General features: G+C 43.2%; 1 protein-coding gene across 3 annotated transcripts in view; it reads right to left on the reverse strand.

Moving 5' to 3' along the window:
- Nucleotides 1-735: 735 nt before the first annotated feature.
- Nucleotides 736-22,482, reverse strand: part of ATR (ATR serine/threonine kinase) — a 79,489-nt gene continuing 57,742 nt past the window's right edge. For all 3 annotated transcript variants that reach the window (XM_019491777.2, XM_014602864.3, XM_014602863.3), the window contains exons 38-47: nucleotides 21,620-21,852; nucleotides 21,025-21,159; nucleotides 18,899-19,099; nucleotides 18,053-18,196; nucleotides 17,196-17,346; nucleotides 15,910-16,066; nucleotides 15,526-15,679; nucleotides 13,034-13,185; nucleotides 4,828-4,933; nucleotides 736-1,328 (exon numbers count right to left, since the gene is read on the reverse strand). In XM_019491777.2, coding sequence (XP_019347322.1) covers nucleotides 1,155-1,328; nucleotides 4,828-4,933; nucleotides 13,034-13,185; nucleotides 15,526-15,679; nucleotides 15,910-16,066; nucleotides 17,196-17,346; nucleotides 18,053-18,196; nucleotides 18,899-19,099; nucleotides 21,025-21,159; nucleotides 21,620-21,852 — 1,607 coding nt within the window. In that variant the 3' untranslated portion in view covers nucleotides 736-1,154. The remainder of the gene's footprint in view (nucleotides 1,329-4,827; nucleotides 4,934-13,033; nucleotides 13,186-15,525; nucleotides 15,680-15,909; nucleotides 16,067-17,195; nucleotides 17,347-18,052; nucleotides 18,197-18,898; nucleotides 19,100-21,024; nucleotides 21,160-21,619; nucleotides 21,853-22,482) is intronic.

Raw genomic sequence — 22,482 nt, forward strand, 5'->3', positions numbered from 1 at the left:
ACAGCACTGGTGCCCCGCCTGACAGCGAGCGCTCCGGCTGGTAGGGGGGCACAGAGAGTGTTAGTGCCCCCCTGAAATTGGCTCTGCTGGCAGCACTTCCGCCACTGCCATGCTGCTGGCGTGCTCAGCAACTGTCTGCTGGGGGACACCCCCACACCAGTTGTGCCCTGCTGGTGCCCCCCCAGACTCGTGAGGCACCAGTTGCCCGTGTTATATATATAGCATGGGCTTAAATTTCAACGAAGAAGATATCAGTTAGTGTATTAGGAAGAAGCACCGGCACAGGTTAACTAGAGGCTGTGAGAAACTTCTTGTGATGGAAATTCAAGTGCAGGTTAGACAAGGTTTGCATTAGATTATTTTGAGGATTTCTCCAGACCTATTTTTGTATGCTGTGTTAATATTCTGGCAGATTCTCTGCACTGAGGTAGGGATATGTATTTATCCCTCTACATCCAGATTACCCCACCAACAGACAGATCAAACAGGTGATCTGATGCAGTCACTTAACATGCTTTACTGACCACAGGAAAGCTTTGTTAAAACCCGAAAATGAATATTTTGAAAACATTTTTTTAGATTTGGAAAGCCCCTCTTATAGACACAACTGCAGTTCACAGGTCTACTACTACACTCATACTGTAATGCAGTTCATTTTATACTAGGATGTATGGGCATTCGTATGGTCACACTTATCTCCTTGAAATAGGGAAAAGAAAATTCTCTGAAAATGTGTAATATTTTATAAAATATAATTTACTTCAATAACATAATAGGTTGTATCTTTGCACATTCTGAGTATATATAAAAGGCACATACATCACAAGGACAACTGTACTTTCTATTTAATAGTGAAAGAGTGTTGTACTCTGTATACATAAAACAAAATGTATGTCCCTATGTAATACAAATTTGTATACATGTTCAAACGTATACCATGCAACAGATGCATTTCTATGTATACAGAATACACACCTCACATACTACAACAAACATATATATATAATTCCTTAGACTTCACATTAAGTTTTAGCATAAACCTATGTTCCAAGTCAGTATTCAACAAAGGTAAAAAAATAGCGTGATTAAATCAATTCAACAGTTTGTTTAAAAAAAAAAAAAAAAAATCAGTATCAGTTGTGAACAGCAATATTTCACATGTATGGAGCCCAGCCCATGTACATCTGGCAGAGCAGATTCTCATCACTTGCTTCTTGTATGAGGTAGTGGACGTGTCCTTCAATAGACAAGGGCAATCCTTTTATCCTGTTTCGAGTCTTAATCACACCTTGCAGCCGCTGTTCTATATCAAGGACATGGGTCTTAGCCTGGAAACAAGGAAAAAGAAAAATTAAAATTGTAAATATAATTTTTTTCACATTTTTAAATGAAACAATTCTTGTTTTCCTGAGTCTGCATTTACTCCAAATCCCAAATATGAAAAAAAGAGAGTGAATCATTCTCAAGGACTGGAACTTACCATTCATTTTATGGCTAGAAATTTAGAAAATACTGAATAAGCTATTATGCAAGCCATTGACACAGGTAGTAATTAAATATGTTTTAGCTAAGAAAGTCCTTTCATCATCATAAAACGTGTACGACTCATATACTTAGTGTGTTTACACCTCAGCTGAAGGTGTGACTTCAGTACATGCAGGCACACCTGCATTAGCTTCAATTTGGTTAGTATAGGTCACAACAGCAATCAAAATGCAGGGGGCTTCCGTGCGGGCTGTACAATCTGCTAGGATCTGTCGGGACCCTGGGCAGTTGGCCAGCAGCTCTCCCTGACTCCCACCTGGGCAGATAAGGGTCCGGGGCCTTAGAAGGCCGTCAGGCGGGTACTTGTGACGCTTGGAGTGGAATTAATTAGGCGGACGCTTATCGGTTGTAAAGCAAGATTATTTACTCACACCGTTAAGGTGGTGAATAGCGGAAGTCAGAGATATTTGGTTAGTTATAGCTTAAGGTTCGTAGGTCATAGGTCGGTCTGCATAAGAGTTTGTCAGTCGGGCAGATAAATGGAGAAAAAAAGTCGGGCCGGCAGGTCGTTGATTTACGTCTGATTAGGTCGAAACGGGGGAGACTGACAAGTGATTAATGTGTCAGTTATTCTCATATATACGTTCAGAGGTTTTTCAGGTGTGTGTGCGGAGGTCTCCCATTCTTCACGGAAGTGAAGACGGGTTTTATTTGTGTAATAGCCAATTGCTTTTTGCCACGTCATAAATTTAATTAGAATCGCCAATTATCTAGCGGTCTTCGCTAGGGTGTTATCAGAGGGACACTCCCCTGTCATTCCGACCAATTATAATGATTTATGTACAGCACAGAAGGCTAAGTTCTATTTTATGTTGGTGTCGCAGGTATAAATTTTTTTTTGACATGCGCAGCAAAAAAAGCAGTTACTATCATTATTGTTAACCCTTAGTTAACCTAGCGCAGAAATAAACTGTTTTGAATGGTTTTATTTGTTTGTGACATGGGCACTACTTAATTGGGTTGTGACAGGATCCATGCATATGCTGCCTGCTAACCAATTTTACTATCTTGGAGTGGCATATAGTTAGGCATGTACCTGTCCCAACAAAATCAAATGACAGCTAGTTGTTCTGGGCACAGATCTCCCATAGAACAGAAAGCCTGACACTGCTGCAAACAGGTCTATGCTAAGGCCTCACCTAGAGGATGCAGTCTTTGGTCTTCCCCTCAGCATTCAAACCAGAAGTGCATGTTAAGGGTGCCTGCCTGACTGTTCTGAACATAGTTCTATCACAGGAGGCTTACCACAGAAAACAAATTGTGGTATCCCAGAGCATAACTGCTTTCTGAAACAGGAGAGAAGACCTTACTTTACTCTAAGCACCATTACTCTGGTGCACCTCTGCACTTTCTTTGGAGACCAAAGGTCTTGGCCATGAAATTCTTCATTGTAAGCACCATCTGTTTATATAAAATTCCATTTAGTCAGATCTCTCACTTGGATGACCTCAGATTTGGAAAACTAATACTTTTTACCATTTCCATGAGGAGCAAGGTGCCTTAAGGCAGTTCAAATAAGAATGCAGATTTAAAAGCATTCTTGACGGAGCTGACCTTTAAAGAGAAAATACTGCTCAACTTTAACTACAGCAAAGCCAGTGCTCTACTGTAATGTACTTTTAACATAGTTTTCCCTGCATTATTTCCTAGCTTTAAAAAAATGAAACTGGAAAAACACCTGGAAGTTCCATTATATAGCAACATATAGAAATACATTTGGTTCATCAACAGAGTTGGAAACTTTAGATTGCATACACAGACCTCTGCCACTTGACCTAATGGAGCAGCTGAGAGCAACAGTAGCCTGTCATCTTCTGTATGCTCCTATCTTTTACCACTAACTTTTGCTATTCCCAGAACTGCAATTGCAAGCGAAGATGGGCTCAGCCTAGTTTCAGAGTAGAAAATATTGGATTTGAACAGAGAGCTCAACCAGATAACACTTGCAGTCTCTTCAAACCCTACAGTTTTATAATTCAGCCTTGGGCTGAAGCATACCCAATGTGTACAGAATCCTTTAGGAAGTTAAAGTATCAACATTTAAGACATTGCTATTGAGAAGTTTTGAATTTTGATTTTTTGTCATGGGCTTATAACTTAGTGAAATATGGGCAAATTTTCAGACAACAAAAGGCATATCCCTGAAACAAAAGCTATCCACCTACCAAATTCCAAGTTGTGCTTTCAAAACCAAAATTGTAGAAAATGTTTCTAACATAGGCAAAACAAAATATTTTCCCTTAGACTTGCTCTTAGAAATGGATGAACCACTTTGGATGAAGTTTTCCAAGAACAGCCAGAGGAGAGACCTGGCACAGAAAAATTCAGCCTGAATAATGCTCTGTTTTATTCACATACCACACATCAGGCTCCTTCTGTCACCACCATTTTTCCTCCCCCTGCTGCTCAGTGAACAGCTTACTATCAATTTGGCAGTGGCTGCAAAAGGGTTAAAGCTGTAGCTGTTGGCCCTGCAGCAGAGGGAGGAATGGCACTGATGGCAGAACTCCACCCTTGCTCCACATGGTTGGAAGGGTCAGCCCCAGGTGTACTCTGGGTACTCTGTACCTCTGAGTTGGTGCAGAATAGTCTCTGCCAAGACTAGTTTATACTAGGTAAATGATGATAACAATATTCCTTTATCAGTTAAGAGTCACTGATGATAGAAGCAATGAAAAAACTTGATAGATATAGATCAGGGACAGGCAATTATTTTGGGCAGAGGGATGCTTACTGTGTTTTGGCAAGCCATCAAGGGCCGCGTGACAGGCAGCCCAGGGCAGATAAATATTATTTTTCTAAATTTTTTAGGGGCCCCACGGGCCGGATAGAATGGTCTGGCAGGCCACATCCAGCCCCCAGGACACATTTTGCCCAACCCTGGTATAGATAGTGATAAACTTACCATCACTATGCCATTTAGAAGGTTGGGCAGCATGTTGGAGAAAGGCATGAACCCTATATAAACGAAAGCTTTCTAATGTTGTTGACACTGGTGAAGAACTAGAGGGTCATAATTTTTTTCAGTAAATATAGAACCTTAGAAAATGATACTAAAAAGGTACAGTATGTGTTAACAACATTTTCTATAGTTTCACTATACTTAAAGATAGAATATCAGAAAATAAATCATTTGTTAAAAAGGCTAAAATAGGTTTAAAAGAAAAACATGAAAGTAAAGCTTTCCTTGAATATGAACACAATTTCTGAAACCTATAGATACTGTGTGCTTGAAATAATTAACAGTAGTTCAATAAGTAAACCAAACTTCTTGCAACTCACCTTTTCATTGACAACTTCCCCAGTTTCATTCACCTGTGTTTTTGTATTACCTTTCACTGGTTTACTCCATTCCACAAGAGGATCATGGAGAAAAGTCTTCAAGACGCTAAATACAAACAAAAGAAAGCTCAATGTTTAAATGTTTAAACAAACACCTTTACGAAGTGAAATAAATTTTCTGGTGATTATCAACTTCAGTTTGTCAAACACAAGACTTTCTCTCTCTGCTAAAATAAAATACTGCTGCTTGAATTTCAAATTAATTTGTAATTCTATTTTTCTAGAGCAAAGCAAAATCTTAAAAATAAAAGGCCAGCTATGTTAAATGTCTCTACTTCCTTTGTAGTCATCTTCACAACAACAGTACTAATAATTTCACAAAGATTAACCTTGTCCATTACCTGATCAGTCATAGGCAAAGCACACCCTTTAACCAGAATTTTAAATGGGCTCCTATATCACCTGACAGCAGGTTTTGCAATAGGAAACACTGCATCAGTAAAATTTTCAAGAGGCTCTAAAATAATGTTTTTAGTTAGGAAAATACGCATTAATGCATTACACTGTCCAGAAAAAAAATGAGCACATCTTTTCATGCATCTTTGGTAAGGAATTTATACTTGCTCTGAAGTTAGTGCTAGAATGAGTCAGTATAAGCAGTTTTACCATTAGCAGTCTACAGAAACATGACCTAAATTGGTAGAACCTACGGAAATATAAGGACACTAAAGAAAAAGAAAGCTGAACCTGAATCTTCTCCAGACTCCTAATTTGTATTACAGTAAATCTATCATGGACAAAAAAGTGGCAGGTTGAACATGCAGCAGCAGAACACAAAAACAACAACAAAAAGGAATTCTACCCTAAGCCTCATTGCTTCAGCTCAGAATGAGTCAAGTTATGGTATCCTTTACAAAACAAAACTCTTTCTGATTAAATTGAAATTTTGTATGATTTAATTGACTCCATGATGCAAGTACAGACTGTTGTTTATAAAATACAATGTTTACTCAAATCCAAGACAAGATCACCTCCCCCCTCCCCCGCCACATTTAACAAAGCTGGGGAAAAGCCCCTTGTCTTGGATTTAAGTACAAAGTAGCATGGGGGCAGCTGCTGCTTGTTCCACTGCTGCCTCTGCCCCCCTATCTGCACCACCACCACCTCCCCTTGCTCCATCACCAGCAGGGCTTCAGCCCTGCTTCAGCTCAGGGCACAGAGCATGTGCTTGCTCCAGCTCCCACCTGGTCCAATAACAGCTGTTTTGGTGAAAGCAGCAGCAGCTCTGGATGGGCCCTGGAGCGTAGGCTGGAGCTGCCACCCAGCCAGGCTTGGCTAGCGCAAGAATCTGCTCCTTGCCCTGGGCTGGGGCTGGAGTAAGTGGTAAGCAGTCGGATGAAGAAAATGGGGAATATGTGGAGAGGCAGAGGTGGCATGGAACAAGGTATGACAGGGTGCAAGGTATGCCTGCCCCCCTACTGCAGTGGTGGTGGGGACAAATTTAAGATGACCCTCTGATAATTGGATTCTGTGTATGGAAAATTATAGTAAATTTATAAATTTTCCATATAAATAATCTAATTATTGAGGGGTTATCTTAAATTCAGAGTCACCTTGGATTTGGGTAAATAGAGTACATAGAAACCTGTATTAAGAGCCAGCTCTACTCTATTTTATGCAGCTATTTATTTAAGTTTTTCAAGATTTTCAGTATTTTTGTTTGTTTCTTAAAAAGCCATATAAACAAGGCAGCATTGTTTCTGATGTTCCACTGGGTGATGCTACAAGACAGATTTTATCTTATCTGTTTTGAAGGTATTTTATTCTTCTTTTGTACTCAAAATAAGAAACTGAACCCTACAATAATTTAGACATCCATATCTGTTGCCCCAGGACAAGCTTTAAAAATGTTCACAGGATAGGAAGTCCTAACAGTTTATCTCAGGACATGACAAAGTATATCTGAAGTTTTCCAGATAAATTCTTGGAGCATCCCAGGACATGTGACAAAAATACCTGGTTCCAGTCATAATTGGGGGTTAAGCAGCACATGGCTCCTTTATGGAGGGTGTGACAGGGGGCCTCCCGGGGCCGATCTCCACGGCCTGCCCCCTGTCTCAATGGGCCAACCGCCCACCTGTCTCGCCCGCCACGCCTTTGATGATAATTAGTTCAATTAAGATGTTAATTAAGCAAGAGGCTACCCATTGTAATGCCCCGATGCCAGGGGCGCTGTGCGGCTCCGACCTCCCCTAATACCGCAGCCCAAGCCTCGCAGATGGCATCACAGTGTTCGTCTCTTCCGGCCCCCACGCTGGGCCCCAGAATCTCCTAAACAGGACCCCTCTATGATCCCTCCTGATCAGGCGGCCTCTCCGCCTTCATCCAGGCTACTAGCCCTCCCGAAGTCATTTTCCCCCCTCGGGTGTGGTCCCCCCGGGACCTTCAGCTAACTGGCCCTGGCCCACCTCCAGGCCAGTCGCTCTTGGGCGTCCCTTGCGGTGGGCCCCTGGCCCTTTTGACCCTCTCTGGTCCTGGCCCCAGCATGGGCCAGTCAAGGGTACTATCCCCTTCGGGCTGGGTCTCTAGCCTCTCACTCTCTCTTCGGGCTCATCGCACTACTACCCCCTTTTTCCCAGGGACACTGCAGCATCACGCCCGGTAATCATTCACTCTCTCGGGGTCCGCCCTCTGGGCCCCTCCACAGACGCAGGGTTACCCACCCGGTGGTGGGAGCTAGGGGTTAAGGCGCCCCGACCCGCCTTTCACCGGGGTGATAACTGGCCTGGCATTTCTTGGGGGCTCCTGCGCCACTGAGAGCCCCACCAGACCACCCACTCCCGGCAGGGTGCAGTTTCAGGTCATGCCCAGGACCAGGAGCCTCCTTACCAATCCCTTGCAGCTCCCCCTTTCCTCCGGGTTGTTTCGATGTTTACATAGTCACCGGCCCCACACTGGGCTCCAGAATCATCCTACCGGAGCCCTCTCTATGATCCCTCCTATCAGGCGACCTCTCCGCCTTCATCTGGGCTACTAGCCCTCCCAAAGCCATTTTCCCCTCTCGGGCGTGGTCCTCCCTCGGGACCTTCGGCTAACTGGCCCTGACCCACCTCCAGGCCAGTTGGGACCCCAGGCCCCTGGCTCGTGGGCATCCCTCGTGGTGGGCCCCTGGCCCTTTTGACCCTCTCTGGTCCTGGCCCCAGCATGGGCCAGTCAAGGGTACTCTCTCATTCGGGCCGGGTCTCTAGCCCCTCTCTCTCTGTCTCAGGGTCTGCCCTCTGGGCCCCTCAACATACACAGGGTTACCCAGCCGGTGGTGGGAGCTAGGGGTTAAGGTGCCCCAACCCACCTTTCACCGGGGTGATAACTGGCCTGGCATTTCCTGGGGGCTCCCGCGCCACTGAGAGCCCCACCAGACCACCCACTCCTGGCAGGGTGCAGTTTCAGGTCATGCCCAGGACCAGGAGCCTCCTTACCACCCCTTCAGCTCCCCCTTACCTCTGGGTCGTTCACAATAGCCCTACGGCCAGGCGATATTGCTGCCCGCTCTCCTGCAGCCAAACTGCCTTGTTTATATGGGCAGCCCGTGTCTCAAAATGGCTGCCCTAATCAGGCACCTGGAGGCTGCCAGCTCCAGGCCCTTAAAGTGGCAGGCACACACAGTGCACTGCCACACTGGGTATCTGGAGTATACCCCCATACTGAGTAGTGGGGTCAATGTGGAATGTGGGGCCACGCTAATCATATGCACGAGCCTGGGAGAGCACCCTCAGCAACAGAGGAATTCTGGGTGGACTGTATGCAATGTCGTGGCTCACCATGGCTTGAAATGCTGTTGAGTGGTAGGGCCCTGCCTAGTGAACTATGTGGTAAATCATGAGCCTTTTGGGTAAATCTCCCAGAGTTTTATTACACACCTAGTGAGAAAGTTTTTCCTAATATCCAACCTAAACTTCCCCTGCTGCAACTTGAGGCCACTGCCCCTTGTTCCATCATCTGTTATCACTGAGAACAGTGTAGATCCATCCTCTTTGGAACCACCCGTCAGGTAGTTGAAGGATGCTATTAAATCCCCTTGCAGCCTTCTCTTCTCCAGATGAAATAAGCACAGTTCCCTCAGCCTCTCCTCATAGGTCAGATGCCCCAACCCCCTAACCATTTTCATTGCCCTCTACTAGTCTCTCTCCAATTTCTCCACATCCTTTCTGTCCAGTTTTGAGCCCTGCACTACATAGTACTGAAGATGTGGCCTCACCAGTGCTGAATAGAAGGAAAGAATCATTTCCCTCAAGCTGCTGGCAAGGCTCCTACCAATGCAGTCCAGCATGCCGTTAGCCTTCTAGGCAACAAGGGCACGCTGCTGTCTCATATTCAGCTTATTGTCCACTGTAACCCCCAGGTCCTTTTCTGCAGAGATGCTGCTTAGCCAGTCAGTCCCCAACCTGCACCAGTGCATGGGATTGTTCCATCCTAAATGCAGCACTTGGCACTTGTAATTATTGAACCTCATGAGATTTCTATTGATCCAATCCTCTAATTTGTCTAGGCCTTGCTGAATCCTAGCCCTATCCTCCAGCGGATCTACTACTCTGTCCAGCTTCGTGTCATCTGCAAACTTGCTGAGGGTGCTTTCCCTGGGGCACTCCACTTGATACTGGCTGCCAGCCAGACATCGAGCCATTGACTACAACCCTCTGAGCCCGATGATCCAGCTAGTTTTCTATCCATCTTACAGTCCATTCACCCAACCCATATTTCCTTTGCTTGCTTGAGAATGTTGTGGCAAACTGTATCAAAAATCTTGCTAAAGTCAAGATATATCACATCCACTGACCTCCCTGCATCCACATAGCCAGTCATCACATCATAGAAGGAAATCAAGTTGGTCAGGCATGACTTGCCCTTGGTGAATCTATGCTGACTGTTTCTAATCACCTTCTCCTCCAAGTGCTTAGAAATAGATTCCTTGAGGACTTGCTCCATAATTTTTCCAGGGACTAAGGTGAGGCTGATCAGTCTGTAGTTCCTTGGATCCTGCTTCTTCCCTTTCTTAAAGATGAGCACTATTATTTGGTCTTTTCCAATCATCCAGGATCTCTCCTAATTGTCATGAGTTTTCAAAGATCATGGCCAGCAATAGGATGCAGTTCAACAAAGACAAGTGCAAGCTGCTGCACCTAGGAAGAGGGACTCACCAGCACACCTATAGGCTGGGGGATAACCTTCTCAGCAGCACAGAAGTGGAAAGAGATCTTGGAGTCCTTGTTGACTCCAAGATGAATATGAGTTGTCTATGTGATGAAGTAATTAGCAGAGCTAACCACACTTTGTCATGCATTAGTAGGTGCATCACAAACAGACCCAGGGAGGTAATGCTTCCCCTCTATATGGCACTGGTCAAGCTGCAGCTGGAGTACTGTGGCCAATTCTGGATGCCACAATTCAAGAGGGATGTGGATAGCCTTGAGAGGGTCCAGAGGAGGGCTACCCATATGGTTAGAGGCCTGCAGGTAAGGCCCTATGAGGAAAGGCTGAGGGACCTGGACCTTTTCAGCCTCTGCAAGAAAAGTTGAGGGGGGAATCTCATGGCAATATACAAATTCACCAGGGAGTGGGGGGCAGCAGGGAATAGGAAATGCTCTGTTTATCAGGGCACCCCTTGGAATAACTAGGAACAACAGACACAAGCTGATAGAGCAGGGGTAGGCTACATTTTTTGGCCAGAGCACCGAAAAACACCACAATGCCTACCTTGGAAGGTGCCGGAGTGCCAGCATGCCAGAAAAACAAAATGAGGGCAGGGGGTACATGGCAGGATGCCGTGCTTGTGACGCAGTTTCCCTGCTGCTGGAGACCAGGCTGCTCCCAGCAGGGCTTACAGTGTCCCAGCTGCCTGCTGGGAGCAGCCTGGGCTCCCGGCTGGCAGCAGCTACCCAGAGCCGGCGCCAGCTGCAGCCGGGAGGCTGCAAACACCTGCACTGGGCTCCAGAGCCCCAGCATCAGCTCTGTATCGGCATGTGCACGCATGCCTCAGACTGGACAGTAGGGGAGGGGTCCGAGGCAGCACAACCCGAGTCTCAACCCCACTCCTGGCACAGAGCTGGTGACTGGGCTCCAGAGCCCGACGCAGCTGTTTGTAGCCAGCCTGGGCTCTGGGCAGCTGCTGCAAGCAGTGGGCAGGCTGCAAAAAGCTGCGCTGGGCTCCACAGCTCTGGCATCAGCTCCGTGCTGGTGGCGACTGCGTGCACACCTCAGGGCAGACAGCAGGGCAGCGCAGCCTTCTCCAAGGTGCATGTGCAGTCACTTCCAGCATGGAGCTGATGCCGGAGCTGTGGACCCGGCACAGCTGTTTGCAGCTGCCTGCTTGCTGCAGCCGCCCAGAGCCCCTGCTGGCTACAAACAGCTGCGCCAGGCTCCAGAGCCCAGTCACCAGCTCTGTGCTAGGAGCGGGGTAGAGACCAGGACTGTGCTGCCTCAGGCCCCCCCCCCATCGCCCACTCTGAGGCACACTTGCATGTGCTGGTACAGAGCTGATGCTGGAGCCCAGCACAGCTGTTTGGAGCCTCCCGGCTGCCACCGGAACCTGGCTCTGGGTAGCTGCTGCCAGCCAGGAGCCTGGGCTTCTCCCAGCAGGCAACTGGGACGCTGCAAGCCCTGCTGGGAGCAGCCCAGGCTTCATTGCTGGCAGCAGCTACCCAGAGCCAGGGCTGGCCGTGGAGTGCTGAGCAAAATGGCCTTGCGTGCCATGCTCAGCATGCGTGCTGGGGGTTGCCGAACCCTGTGATAAGAGAGTAGATTTAGGATGGATATCAGAAAACTTTTTCATGGTTAGGGTTGCCAGAATTTGGAACAAACTTCCAAGGGAGGCAGTGCTCTCCCCTACCTTGGGGGTCTTCAAAGAGACTGGGCAAGCACCTGGCTGGGGTCACATGACCCCAGCACTTTTTCCTGCCATGGGCTGGGGGTCAGACTCTATGATCCATTGAGGTCCCTTCCGACTGTAGCATCTATGAATCTATAAATTTTGGGTGCATCCCATCTGGCCCCTTTGACTTGTACATGTCCAGGTTTTCTTAATAGTCCCTAACTTGTTCTTTTGCTCCCCTCCTCCCCAAACTGTTCTGCCAGGTGCAGTAGTCTGGGAGCTGACCTTGCCTGGGAAGACTGAGGTGATAAAGGCATCAAGCACTTCAGCCTTTTCTGCACCCTCTGTCACCAGGTTGCCTCCCCCATATAGTAAAGGACCCACACTTTCCCTAATCCAACTCTTGTTGCTGGCAAACTTGTAGAAACCATTCATGTCCCTTGCCAGCTGCAACTCCAATTGTGCTTTGGCCTTCCTGACTTCTTCCCTGAATGTCTGAGCAATACTCTTATATTCCTCCCTAGTTGTTTGTCCAAGTTTCCACTTTTTTTTTGTGCTTTAGCTTACTGAAGTGTTCTCTGCTAAGCCAAGCTGGTCTTCTGCTGCACTTGCTAGTCTTCCTGCACATCAGGATGATTTATATCTACATCCTCAGTAAGGTATCTTTAAAGTACAGCCGGCTCTTCTGGATTCCTTTCCCCCTCAGACTGGCCTCCTAGGAGATCCTGTCCATCAGTTCCACGAGTGCATTGAAGTCTGCTTTTCTGAAGTCCAGGGTCCTTACTCTGCTGCTCTCCATTCTTCCTTTCCTCAGGATTCTGAACTCAATCATCTCATGGTTGCTGCTATCCAAGTTGTCATCCGCTACTACATCCCCCAGCAATTCTTCACTGTTTGTGGTCAAGAGCAAGGCTACAGTCATGTTTAATTTTAAGGTTATTTTTTTTTCAAATTGGCTACTCACTCCCATGTGCTCAGTGAGAGCAGTCTGACAGTAACGGGTGGGGGAAGGGGCTGCCAGGAGAAAAAGTTGGGGGAAAGCAAAGAGCTGCCCTCCCCAAATTTATTCACAGTAACAGTGGGACAGGGAAAAATTCAAGGTATGCCTCCAATAATTAAATTCGCTATCTGGAAAATTATAACAAATTTTTACATTTTCCATATATAGAATCTAATTACTGGAGGCGGGGGGTCATCTTATAATCAGGGTCATCTTCTATTCGAGTAAATATGGTAGTTATATCATGTTGTATTGTTATAGTGACTCAGAGACCACCAGTTACTGTTATAATAAATCTGAATGTGTGATTTATAATAAACACTTGAATGCCACTCTTATACCTCATCAGGGGTTCTCTCTGATCACGCATCAGCCGCATAGTAACTTCACAAGCTCTTCGGAAGAGACCTTCTGTTCCCATTGGGCCCATTCCATTGACCATATTATGAGTAAGACGAAAAGGTACAATTTCTGGAACTTCAAATGTTTCCCCCTTAAAATAAATAAAAATAAACTGAAATTAATTTCAAAAGTGTGTGGATTTATAAAACTTTATAGTTCCTTTTGCAAATTATAGCCTCCCAAAAATCATATCATCCTGGCAAAAAAACTCTGGCATCATCTGTAATGATCTTAACCCAGCAGCTAGTGTACATTTGGCCATATTTCAAACCTACCTCAACATTTTGGGCACAACCAAAGGACTGTAGTTACTTAAAGGATTAGAACAGTAAAGGTGATAAATATTTTAGTAAGAAACTCTTAGAAAAACTGGCTAAATACTTTCCTATGTATCATACAGTCCTCTAGCCAGTGCCAATAGCCCTCTCATGCAACTATCAAAAGGCTTTACTTCTTTTTTCCTTTTCTTAAAGCACATAATATGGATTTAATTTTTTTTAAATAACCATTGTTCCATTGTCTCAGGCAAGTTATGGCAAGAGTTTTAAAAATCTTTGTTGTTCTCACAATTTATAGACTTTTAATCAAAACTGTTGGTACTGGATTTATGACCTAGATACCTTGTTTCAGGCGGACCCAAACCCTTTGACTGAGCACAACCTCTCTCATTTGATAATAGGCAAATTTTATTGATATACAGTGGTAGCAGATAAGAGTAATGCAGGTAAGGCAAACAAAATAAGCCCCTCATATTCTGTATCTACCTGTCCTAGGGTTCACAGCTGGCTAGTATGCGAGCTTCACCTTCACCCCATTTTTTTGAATGTCAGCAGTTTTGGAAGTTTAGGGCTGAGGACCATCCGCTGCAATGGGGTGGGTGAGACAAGTTGGTTGTGTGCTCTTTGTCCTTGGGTTCCCCCCGGTGGCCTTGGGTTCCCCCCTCGGGAACCTTTTGCTGCTCTGAAATCCCTCCTTTTGTATTCTTTTCCTCTTCTGATGACTCTTCATTTCCAGGTACCATTGACTGGTTTCCCTGTGGTCATCATATTGGCCATGTTCTGTCCTGTCAGCATGTTTCTGCGTTTCCCAAACCCATCATATGTACACATCTTCATTTGGTCATTTACTGGTGTCTTAATTTGGGCCGGCCCCAGCCTTCTAATTTGATCCGTCCACCAACACTGGAAATCCCAAGAGCTCTGCAGCTGGTCACTATGCCCTAGCCAATGTGGCAAGTCTATCTCATGTTATGGGCACATTGTGCAGATTTCCCAGCCTGTTTATGCCTGCTTGTCTCTTGGCCTCAGACAAGGTGTCTGCCTTGAGGGAAACTGTCACAAACAGGCTTTTAGAAAACAATTGACCCTTGCCATTCCCCTGGACCATTGTTCTAATGCATGTCTACTTTACCTACAATCCAATTCCCAAAAGCAAATCTCTAAATATAATTTCTAGCCATCAAAAACATTATCTTAAAAATCAAGGTTGCCTTGGACTAACAAGGCCAAATGTTGGCAATTTTGGATGTAGCAAGATAAATAAATGAACAAGAGCTGCACCATTTACTTCTGAATTATAAAACAAAAAAACCCAACCCCTCTCCCCCCAGAAGTCGCATTCCAATTACATCTTGCAATAAAATTACCCAAATCCTAAAGGCTGTTACTGCCGTTGTTGAAAAGATGCCACTACTTTCATCCACTGTAAATTCTGCATTGAGTAACTGATGTGCAAAAATACACTCGTTTACAAGAGAGTTCAAACAATCATAAAAAGATCATAGTCACGGTAAACACCTTACAACTACTCTGAAATCTGGTACCATTTTAGCGTAACCAAAGAGAGCATATGTGGTGCCTCATGAAGCTAATCCTGTCTTTGGTTCTCAGTGCAAGACAAGGATTTTTTTGGGTGATATCTTTTATTGGACCACCATACTTGGGATAAAGTTAGATAAGCTTTTGAATGTAAATCATTCTTCTTCATGTCTGAGAGAGAAAGAAAGCACACTGATGTTTAAGAGCAGTGTGGAGAGCTGTGAAATTGAAGGGGTGGGGAAGAAATTCCTACGGACAGTAAACAAACAATTATTACAAAAGAAGCTTGACTACTGGGAGATCAAGACCTATCAAAAGGGAGGAGGGGTCATCATCATCTGCAGTGTATAGGAAAAATTTTAGGAATCGGGTAGATTATGATGCATCATAAAAATCAATATTAACATTTAGTTCTTAGTTCCTAGTGTCCAGCCAGCTTATGAATTTTTTTTCCCAAGCTTTCCCAACTCCCACGTTATTTATGGAAATAAGATGATACCATAAATTAAGTGGGAGATAGGTTGATTTAAAAATGCCAAAAAGGTAGGAATGCATGAAATTTAAACTTACAAGTCCTTAAAAAGTTAAAGCAAGTTCAGTAAACATGTTCTTACCTTATTGAACAGACAGTTGAAATCCACATGCACACATTCACCAGTCAAAGAATCAAACAGAATATTTTCACCATGACGGTCTCCAAGACCAAGTATGTAACCAACCATTGACATCACTGCAGTGGAACGACAATAGGCTGATCTGCTATTGTACCTACAGATAATAAGAATCCAACATAAAAATCTAGGATCACTTTATCCTAAAATTTCTGTAAGTGCAACGTGGGAACTTTTAAATAGTTCTTGCTCTTTGTGTAGACAGCTTTAGTCTTATTTTGCTTGATAGGTTTTTTAATATTTCTCTCTGCTTTAGCTTCATTTAGATTTTGCAAAAATACTTTAAAATAAATCAGTGTCAATGAGCTATCACAATCCATCACTGACCATGAGGTGGGATCAGGGAATGTTCTCAGAAACCATTCATGAAAAACAGGAGGATGACGGGGCAGAAGAATTTCCTTGAACATTTTCAGTTTTTCTGATAAAGGTGCTGACTTAGGAAGCATGTGCTGACGTAGCTCCTTCCCAGTCATGTAGATTCCTGTAAAAAGATTTAAATTAGGTGCAAAATCGTAAAACACAGTACTATTTAGAATTAATTGACTGTGGACTATGATACCATAATTATAAAAAGGGTAAACTGATTTATTAAAGTTAAAAAAGCACTGGCAACTCAAGAAAACAGAAAGATTATAAACTTGAATCTTAGCCAAGGTTGCCAAATGCCTTCTAGAAATAAATACTTGTGATTTTTCAATCATGCCAACTGATAGATGTAAAAGACAGAGCTATCAGATTCAGAGCTGGAACACCCCCCACCCCCCCCACACACACACTTTGTCACCTCCCAGGGGACAACTACAAGAATAACTGTCTGCCTTTTTCACTCAGAAATCATTTGATAAATTATAAAAAAGTAATGAAATTAAAAATAAATATTTTTAAAATAAAACACCCTTATATGAAAGTGACAGATAAAAAAGAATGATCGAAGCCCAGAACAAAAGCCAAATGTCACTTCAGGTGACAATGCCAGGGACTTAGTTTAATTTTTTTACACCATTCCTCGGTTCTCAGGGAGCCATTACTGCAAGCTTAAATATTTTCACGCTGAAGAGTACAATAAAAAATCTACAGGCCCACATAGGGGTGTGCTGGTAATGGCTAAACACATTCTGCTGCAGCTTATCTTCCTTTCCCTAACAAATGGTTAATTCCTTCTGGATGCCTGAGCTGAAAGATATGATTTAGTCCTACAGCCTCTATCACAACACTGGAATAATTCTGAACTGCAGAAGTGAGGATTCCTGCTGTCTGTTCTAAACTAGGAGAGAAACTATGCCATGAACGTTTAAGTTTTCACATCTTTTACAGTTCATTCTTTTGTCTTTAAGGTCAGGATCTGTCTGTCTCCCTTAGAAATAAAATAGACAACCAACCAACCAAACAGGATAAAGTCAGCTATGAAACCTGAGGTCTCATAAGAGACAGAAAAGTCCGGTTCAGTCTTAAGAAACTGGATGTATCATGGAGTTCATTTTTGCCTAAAATTTATAAAATCAGAAAGATTTTCTAAGAGACACACTTGTGCTTTTACTTTTATCTTCCCATCTTATTTTTTCCTCCCATGTATTCATTTCAAATGGATTTTTATGAAAATGTTTCCTTACCCTTTTCCTTGTACAGTTTGATCAGGATACTTCTTAAACCAGCTGTGTTGTTTACCCATTCAATTATCCCACATTCATCATTTAATGGAATAACTGCATAGGTTCGAATATGAAGTTCCCTCCTACGTGACTCCGCATCCTTTCTCAAGAACTATTTACAAAACAAAATAAGATTACTGAATAACACCACAACACAATACTTATATCAAATTATAATATCAACTTTTTGTTGATACCTATCCCCCCAACCACAATCAAGGAGTTTAAAATTCCAAATTTTAACATTTGTGATATTTCAAAAGGAGAAAAAAATCTTCCTGCTCCTCCCAACTCACCTCAAAATAATTTTTTACACTGATAATTAGTACTGTAGATTGTGTCAGCGCTACGCTGGCTAAATATACCCTGTAATAGCAACATTGCAAGTAAGTAGTGGACTCATGTTCCTGAGCCTCCACCATCTCCCTTATTCTCATTAAAAATGTTAGAATTACCAATAGTAAATAGATCAGTGAGAAGTAAAATATAAAGTTTGCATTTTATCTTAATATAATAGTTTGAATATATATTACTGCAAATCTCTCGCATCAATGTCTAGCAAGAAAGGAAATCCTCTGTAAAAGGAAGATAGATTGCCTAGGGTTTTCACAAATTAAGTCTCAAATCTATGAATAATTAGCATTCTTGACTTCCACTTAAATCAGCACCATGTACTCAACATCTTGCAGAACTGGACACCCATATATTTTTCGTCTCATGAAGCTCTCTTGGAAGGACGTTGAGTCAAACACTTTTTATATAATCATTTTTCTAATAAACTAGAACAAATATTACGATTTCCAAAATAGCCATCAAACCTTATTAATCAGGGAGTTAAATTCCATGAGTCGGCAGTCTTTTCTTAGGTCATCTTTTGGCTTACACATCATAATATAGGATTTTCCATCTGAACCCTTTAAAGATATTTTTTTTGGCTTTTGAAGTGATGCAAGGATTTCCACCTAAAGGGAAAGTTAAATTAATCAGTAATCTTAGAGTTGTTCTTCAAAACAACTTGAGTACATTTTAACAGCACCTTCAATATTACGGTTTATCATGGAAACGCTGAAGTTAATGTTAATGATGCACCTGTTTTTAGCCAAAACCTCATCTGAACACACGGAAGCAACATTCTCTCAGACTGCACTACCAAAAGCCATTCAACAAACTGTTTTTTAATAATTCTTTTAATTAGTATACATTCCTTTTTTTTTTACTCAGGTAGTAAAACACAATGATTAAGAAAACTCATCTCCCCCCTCTCCCCATGTCTGGCAAATTGAGCAGATGAGCACGCTTAGCTGCTAAATCAGGGATGTCCAACTTCAGCACAGCCAGGAGCTGCATGTGGTGCAGCCCTTCCTCCTCTGGGATTCCTGCCCTGGTGTTGGCACACAGCCTGGCCCCAACCCTCAGCCTCCTCCACTGGCTGTGCTAGCAGCAGCAGACTCCTATCCTGCCCCCCACCTCCACAGGCTGTGCAGGTGTTGTGCAGACTCCGGGGCCCTCTCCTACAGTATGGCAGAAGGAGAGGCGACCCCTGGAGCACATATTAACCACTTGTGGGCCACATACAGATGGTGGGCCATACTCCAGCCTCTCATGGACTGCCTACTGTAAATTATTGAAATAAACTCTGAAATACAAGCTGAACAGAAGTTTACCGTATCATCAAAGCCTGCAATGTAGGCCCAACATCCAGGAAAGGGGTCGTGGTTAGAATGTGTACCAACCGTCGACGGAAGAGTGGGTATCATAACAGATTGCAAGGGAATGAGGATCTCACTAAATGTCTGCTCCTCCACCAGCTTTTTTAATGATTTGAAATGAATACTCATGCTTAATGTTGAGCTGTTTCCATCAACCTTTAAAAGAAAACATAAATGTTTCAAAATGTTTCAGGAAACTGGAAAACAGATCATATTTTAAAATGTGTGCGTGTGATAAAACGTGACCTATTAGAATACAGTATCTTAGCATTTACAGCATCTATTTTTAAGTTCTTCCCTCACTTATTTTCATTAAATGGAGTTAATTAGGCCCTGGCACATGTTCGTTTAATGATGGTATAAGATCTGATCCTCAATCCCAACATTTGCACCTCCTGCCATGCTACATATGCAATGGCAGGAGGCATGGTTGTTGGGATCAAGGATCAGATCCCAGTCGTGCCATTACTACTTGCTAGTGCAGGAGGAGCCTGGGATCACTATCGCAGACACCCCTACAAGTTGAAAGAGGAGTGTACATGGGTCCAGCTAGGCTAACATTCAGTTGATTGATGGCCTTGGCATGGCATAGGTTCAAAGCTAACAATCAGTTGGTTGTTGGCCCTGACCATGGCTCACAGCCAATTCAAATGCCCAGTGCATTGGGCTAACAATCAGCTGATTGTTGGCCCTGACTGGGATGACCTCTCCCCATGGTCTCCCCACCTGTCTCTTGGGATTGGATGAGGGCACTGGGTCTAAGACCCAGTGCTACCTCCAGCCTGATCCTACTGATTGGGCAGGGGAATGCTATGTTCCAAACCCTGGGGCTGCCCTATGCCAGATCCCTGTGGTCACATGGGGGAGCATGGGGATCTGTTGTGGTCAGTCCTTACATGCTACATGGTCAATTTAAGGCACTATAACAAAGATAGTACACATTATATGTGGAACATATTTGTGACATGTTTGCTATATTATCATGCTGTAAATTGGCTTTAACATGTGGCCAGGTTACTATTTAAGCCACAATTAACTTCTTAATCCTGTCTTATATGTCATGTGTGCCAGGACTCTTATTGTTAGTCTGGAGAATTACCATATTTACCTGAATCCAAGACTCTGAATTTAAGACAAACTCCCAAAATAATAAATTTGTCATAATTTTCTATGTATAGAATCTAATTATTGAAGAGTCATCTTAAATTCATCCTTTCAACTGCTGCAGCAGGGAAAGCACTGATGGGGGGACAGGCAGTGGGAGAACAAATATTGGGGGGAGGTTCAAGCAGCCTACCCCCTACCCTTTCACATCTTGCCCCCCTGCCAACTGTCCCGCCCTACCACCCTATTTGTGCCCCCAGGTATTTGCCCTCCACCACCTCTGTCCCCCTCCCTTCCCATGCTGCCTTATCCTGCAACTCTGACAGAGATCTTGTCCCTGTCCAGCTTGGTAATAGTGGTAGCTCTAGCTTGGGGGGAGAGACAGCGCAGGGGGCAGAGGCAGTAGGGGGTAGGCAGCAGCCACCTGGCTTCTGCACAGGCTTGTACTTGAATCCAAAATGAAGGGCTGTTTTCCCCATGTTAAATGGGAGACAAAAATCTCATCTTGAATTTGAGTAAATATGGTAGATCAGTGGTTTACCATTAATACCATGGTCACCCTGCTTTTTAAAGACTTGTAAAATTATTGGAAAAAAATCTAATATCACTGAACATAAGTAATGAAAAATATGCAAACTAAAAATTGCTAATTATAAAAAGGTCGTTTTGAAAATTATATAAATATGCTTATTAGAAAAGAATTCTATAAAAATTCTACTGGCAAAAACTCTCATGAAAGTTTTACAAAAGTTATTTCAGTTTTCTTTTCAAGCTTTACCTCTGTCATTTTTATTTCCTATTGTCTAAAATATTTTTTGTTTCAAAGATATATTTTAGAATATGTTTTACAAAATATCCCATTATAAAAGAAAGAATTACATAGACATTATTCTAATTAAGTAAGTGATGCAGTTACAGAAACAGTTTTGTATGAAATTTAAAATATATGTGATCTGGTGCTTTTTTTGGACATGTACCGGTTTGTTGCATAGCTCTAGGAGTTTATCTGTAAGGCGTGTTGCATCTCCAATAAACTTTCCTAAAGATGCCTTCATATGAATAGCTTTGTTTAGGATTTCTTTGCATCTGTTCACACGCATTGGGTAAGAGGACTGGAAAAAAGAGAACAAAATTAAAAATTACTTAAACTTAGTCACTGTTTAATAATTGTGTCTGTTGTAGGATTAAATGAAATTAAAATATCTAACAAAATTCAGAAATAGAAATAATTTAATACTAAATTTCATGTATGATTTCATAAGCATTTACAGGCTTCAAATTTTATACCATATTCTAAAACTGCAAAAGAAACAAAACAGGTTAAGTGTCAGAAAAAGATTGTGAACTCTATGAATTCCAAACCTCCAAGCTATCTCTTCTGAACCTCTATTCTCCTGAGCAGGTGGGAGGTGTGGTGTCAGCAAAATATTCTGTTCTACATTAGTATACTGCAACAGCTACAGATTCAATACTTTATTTAAACATATGATACAAGGTTATTCAAATTTCTTTTCTGGTGGAAAGATTTTGTATGAGCTTTATAAAAAAATGTAGCTGTACTTATCCAATTACCTTGGAAACAGCAGTTATCATCCACATGGCTTGCTGTGGGTAGGCTAGAAATACTTTGGCAACAATCGCCATCAGAACAACAAAGACTTCATCGTGAGAGTGGCAGATTCGAGAGATTAATTGGGAGAAAGCTGTTAAGAACTGATAAGGAGCCAAATAGTTTGTATGTTCTGTAATCACTTTATTTATTTTAGCTAAATCATTTCTCATCTGTACACGTTCAGAACGACCAGCTGGAAAACAAAATGCAGAGAAATCAAACTATACAAATTTACTGTGAGATATAGAGAGAGAGAGATCTTTTTAAATGGGATAGATATCTATATATAAAGGGCTTAGTCCATCTGTCTGTGTGTCTGTCTGTCCCTAATGCTCTTGGGAGGCGTGGCTCCAGCCAGTGCTGCATCAAGAATGCCTGTCAAGAATGACAGGTGGGGATGGAGTGCCGCCACCCACCACCCTGTGCTGCTGCCAGCTCCTAGGAGCAGTGGGGAGAAGCTTTCACGCCACCGGACACAGAGTGGCAGCAGTGCAGGGAGGTGGGTGGTGGTGGCTGCATGCAAATGGCAGGGGGGGGGTGGTGGCAGTGTGGGGCCGGATGTGGCTTGGTGGCACCCACTCTGTTCCTGGGAGGCAGTGGCACAGGGTGGTGAGTGGTGGCACTCCATCCCCGCCCACCTCTCCCCATCATTCTTGACAGGAAATTTGCTAGTATGTATATATAAAACAAACCCACAAAATTGTACATATTTGTTAATATTCCAAGGTGGAGAGAGATGCAACATTTGAAGAGCTTCAGAAAGGGAACATTTCAGCTGCCAACAGATATACAACTACACTGCTGCTCATCACCCCCTTCTCAG

This window comes from Alligator mississippiensis, chromosome 7 (genome assembly GCF_030867095.1).
Source record: "Alligator mississippiensis isolate rAllMis1 chromosome 7, rAllMis1, whole genome shotgun sequence".
NCBI lineage: Eukaryota > Metazoa > Chordata > Crocodylia > Alligatoridae > Alligator > Alligator mississippiensis.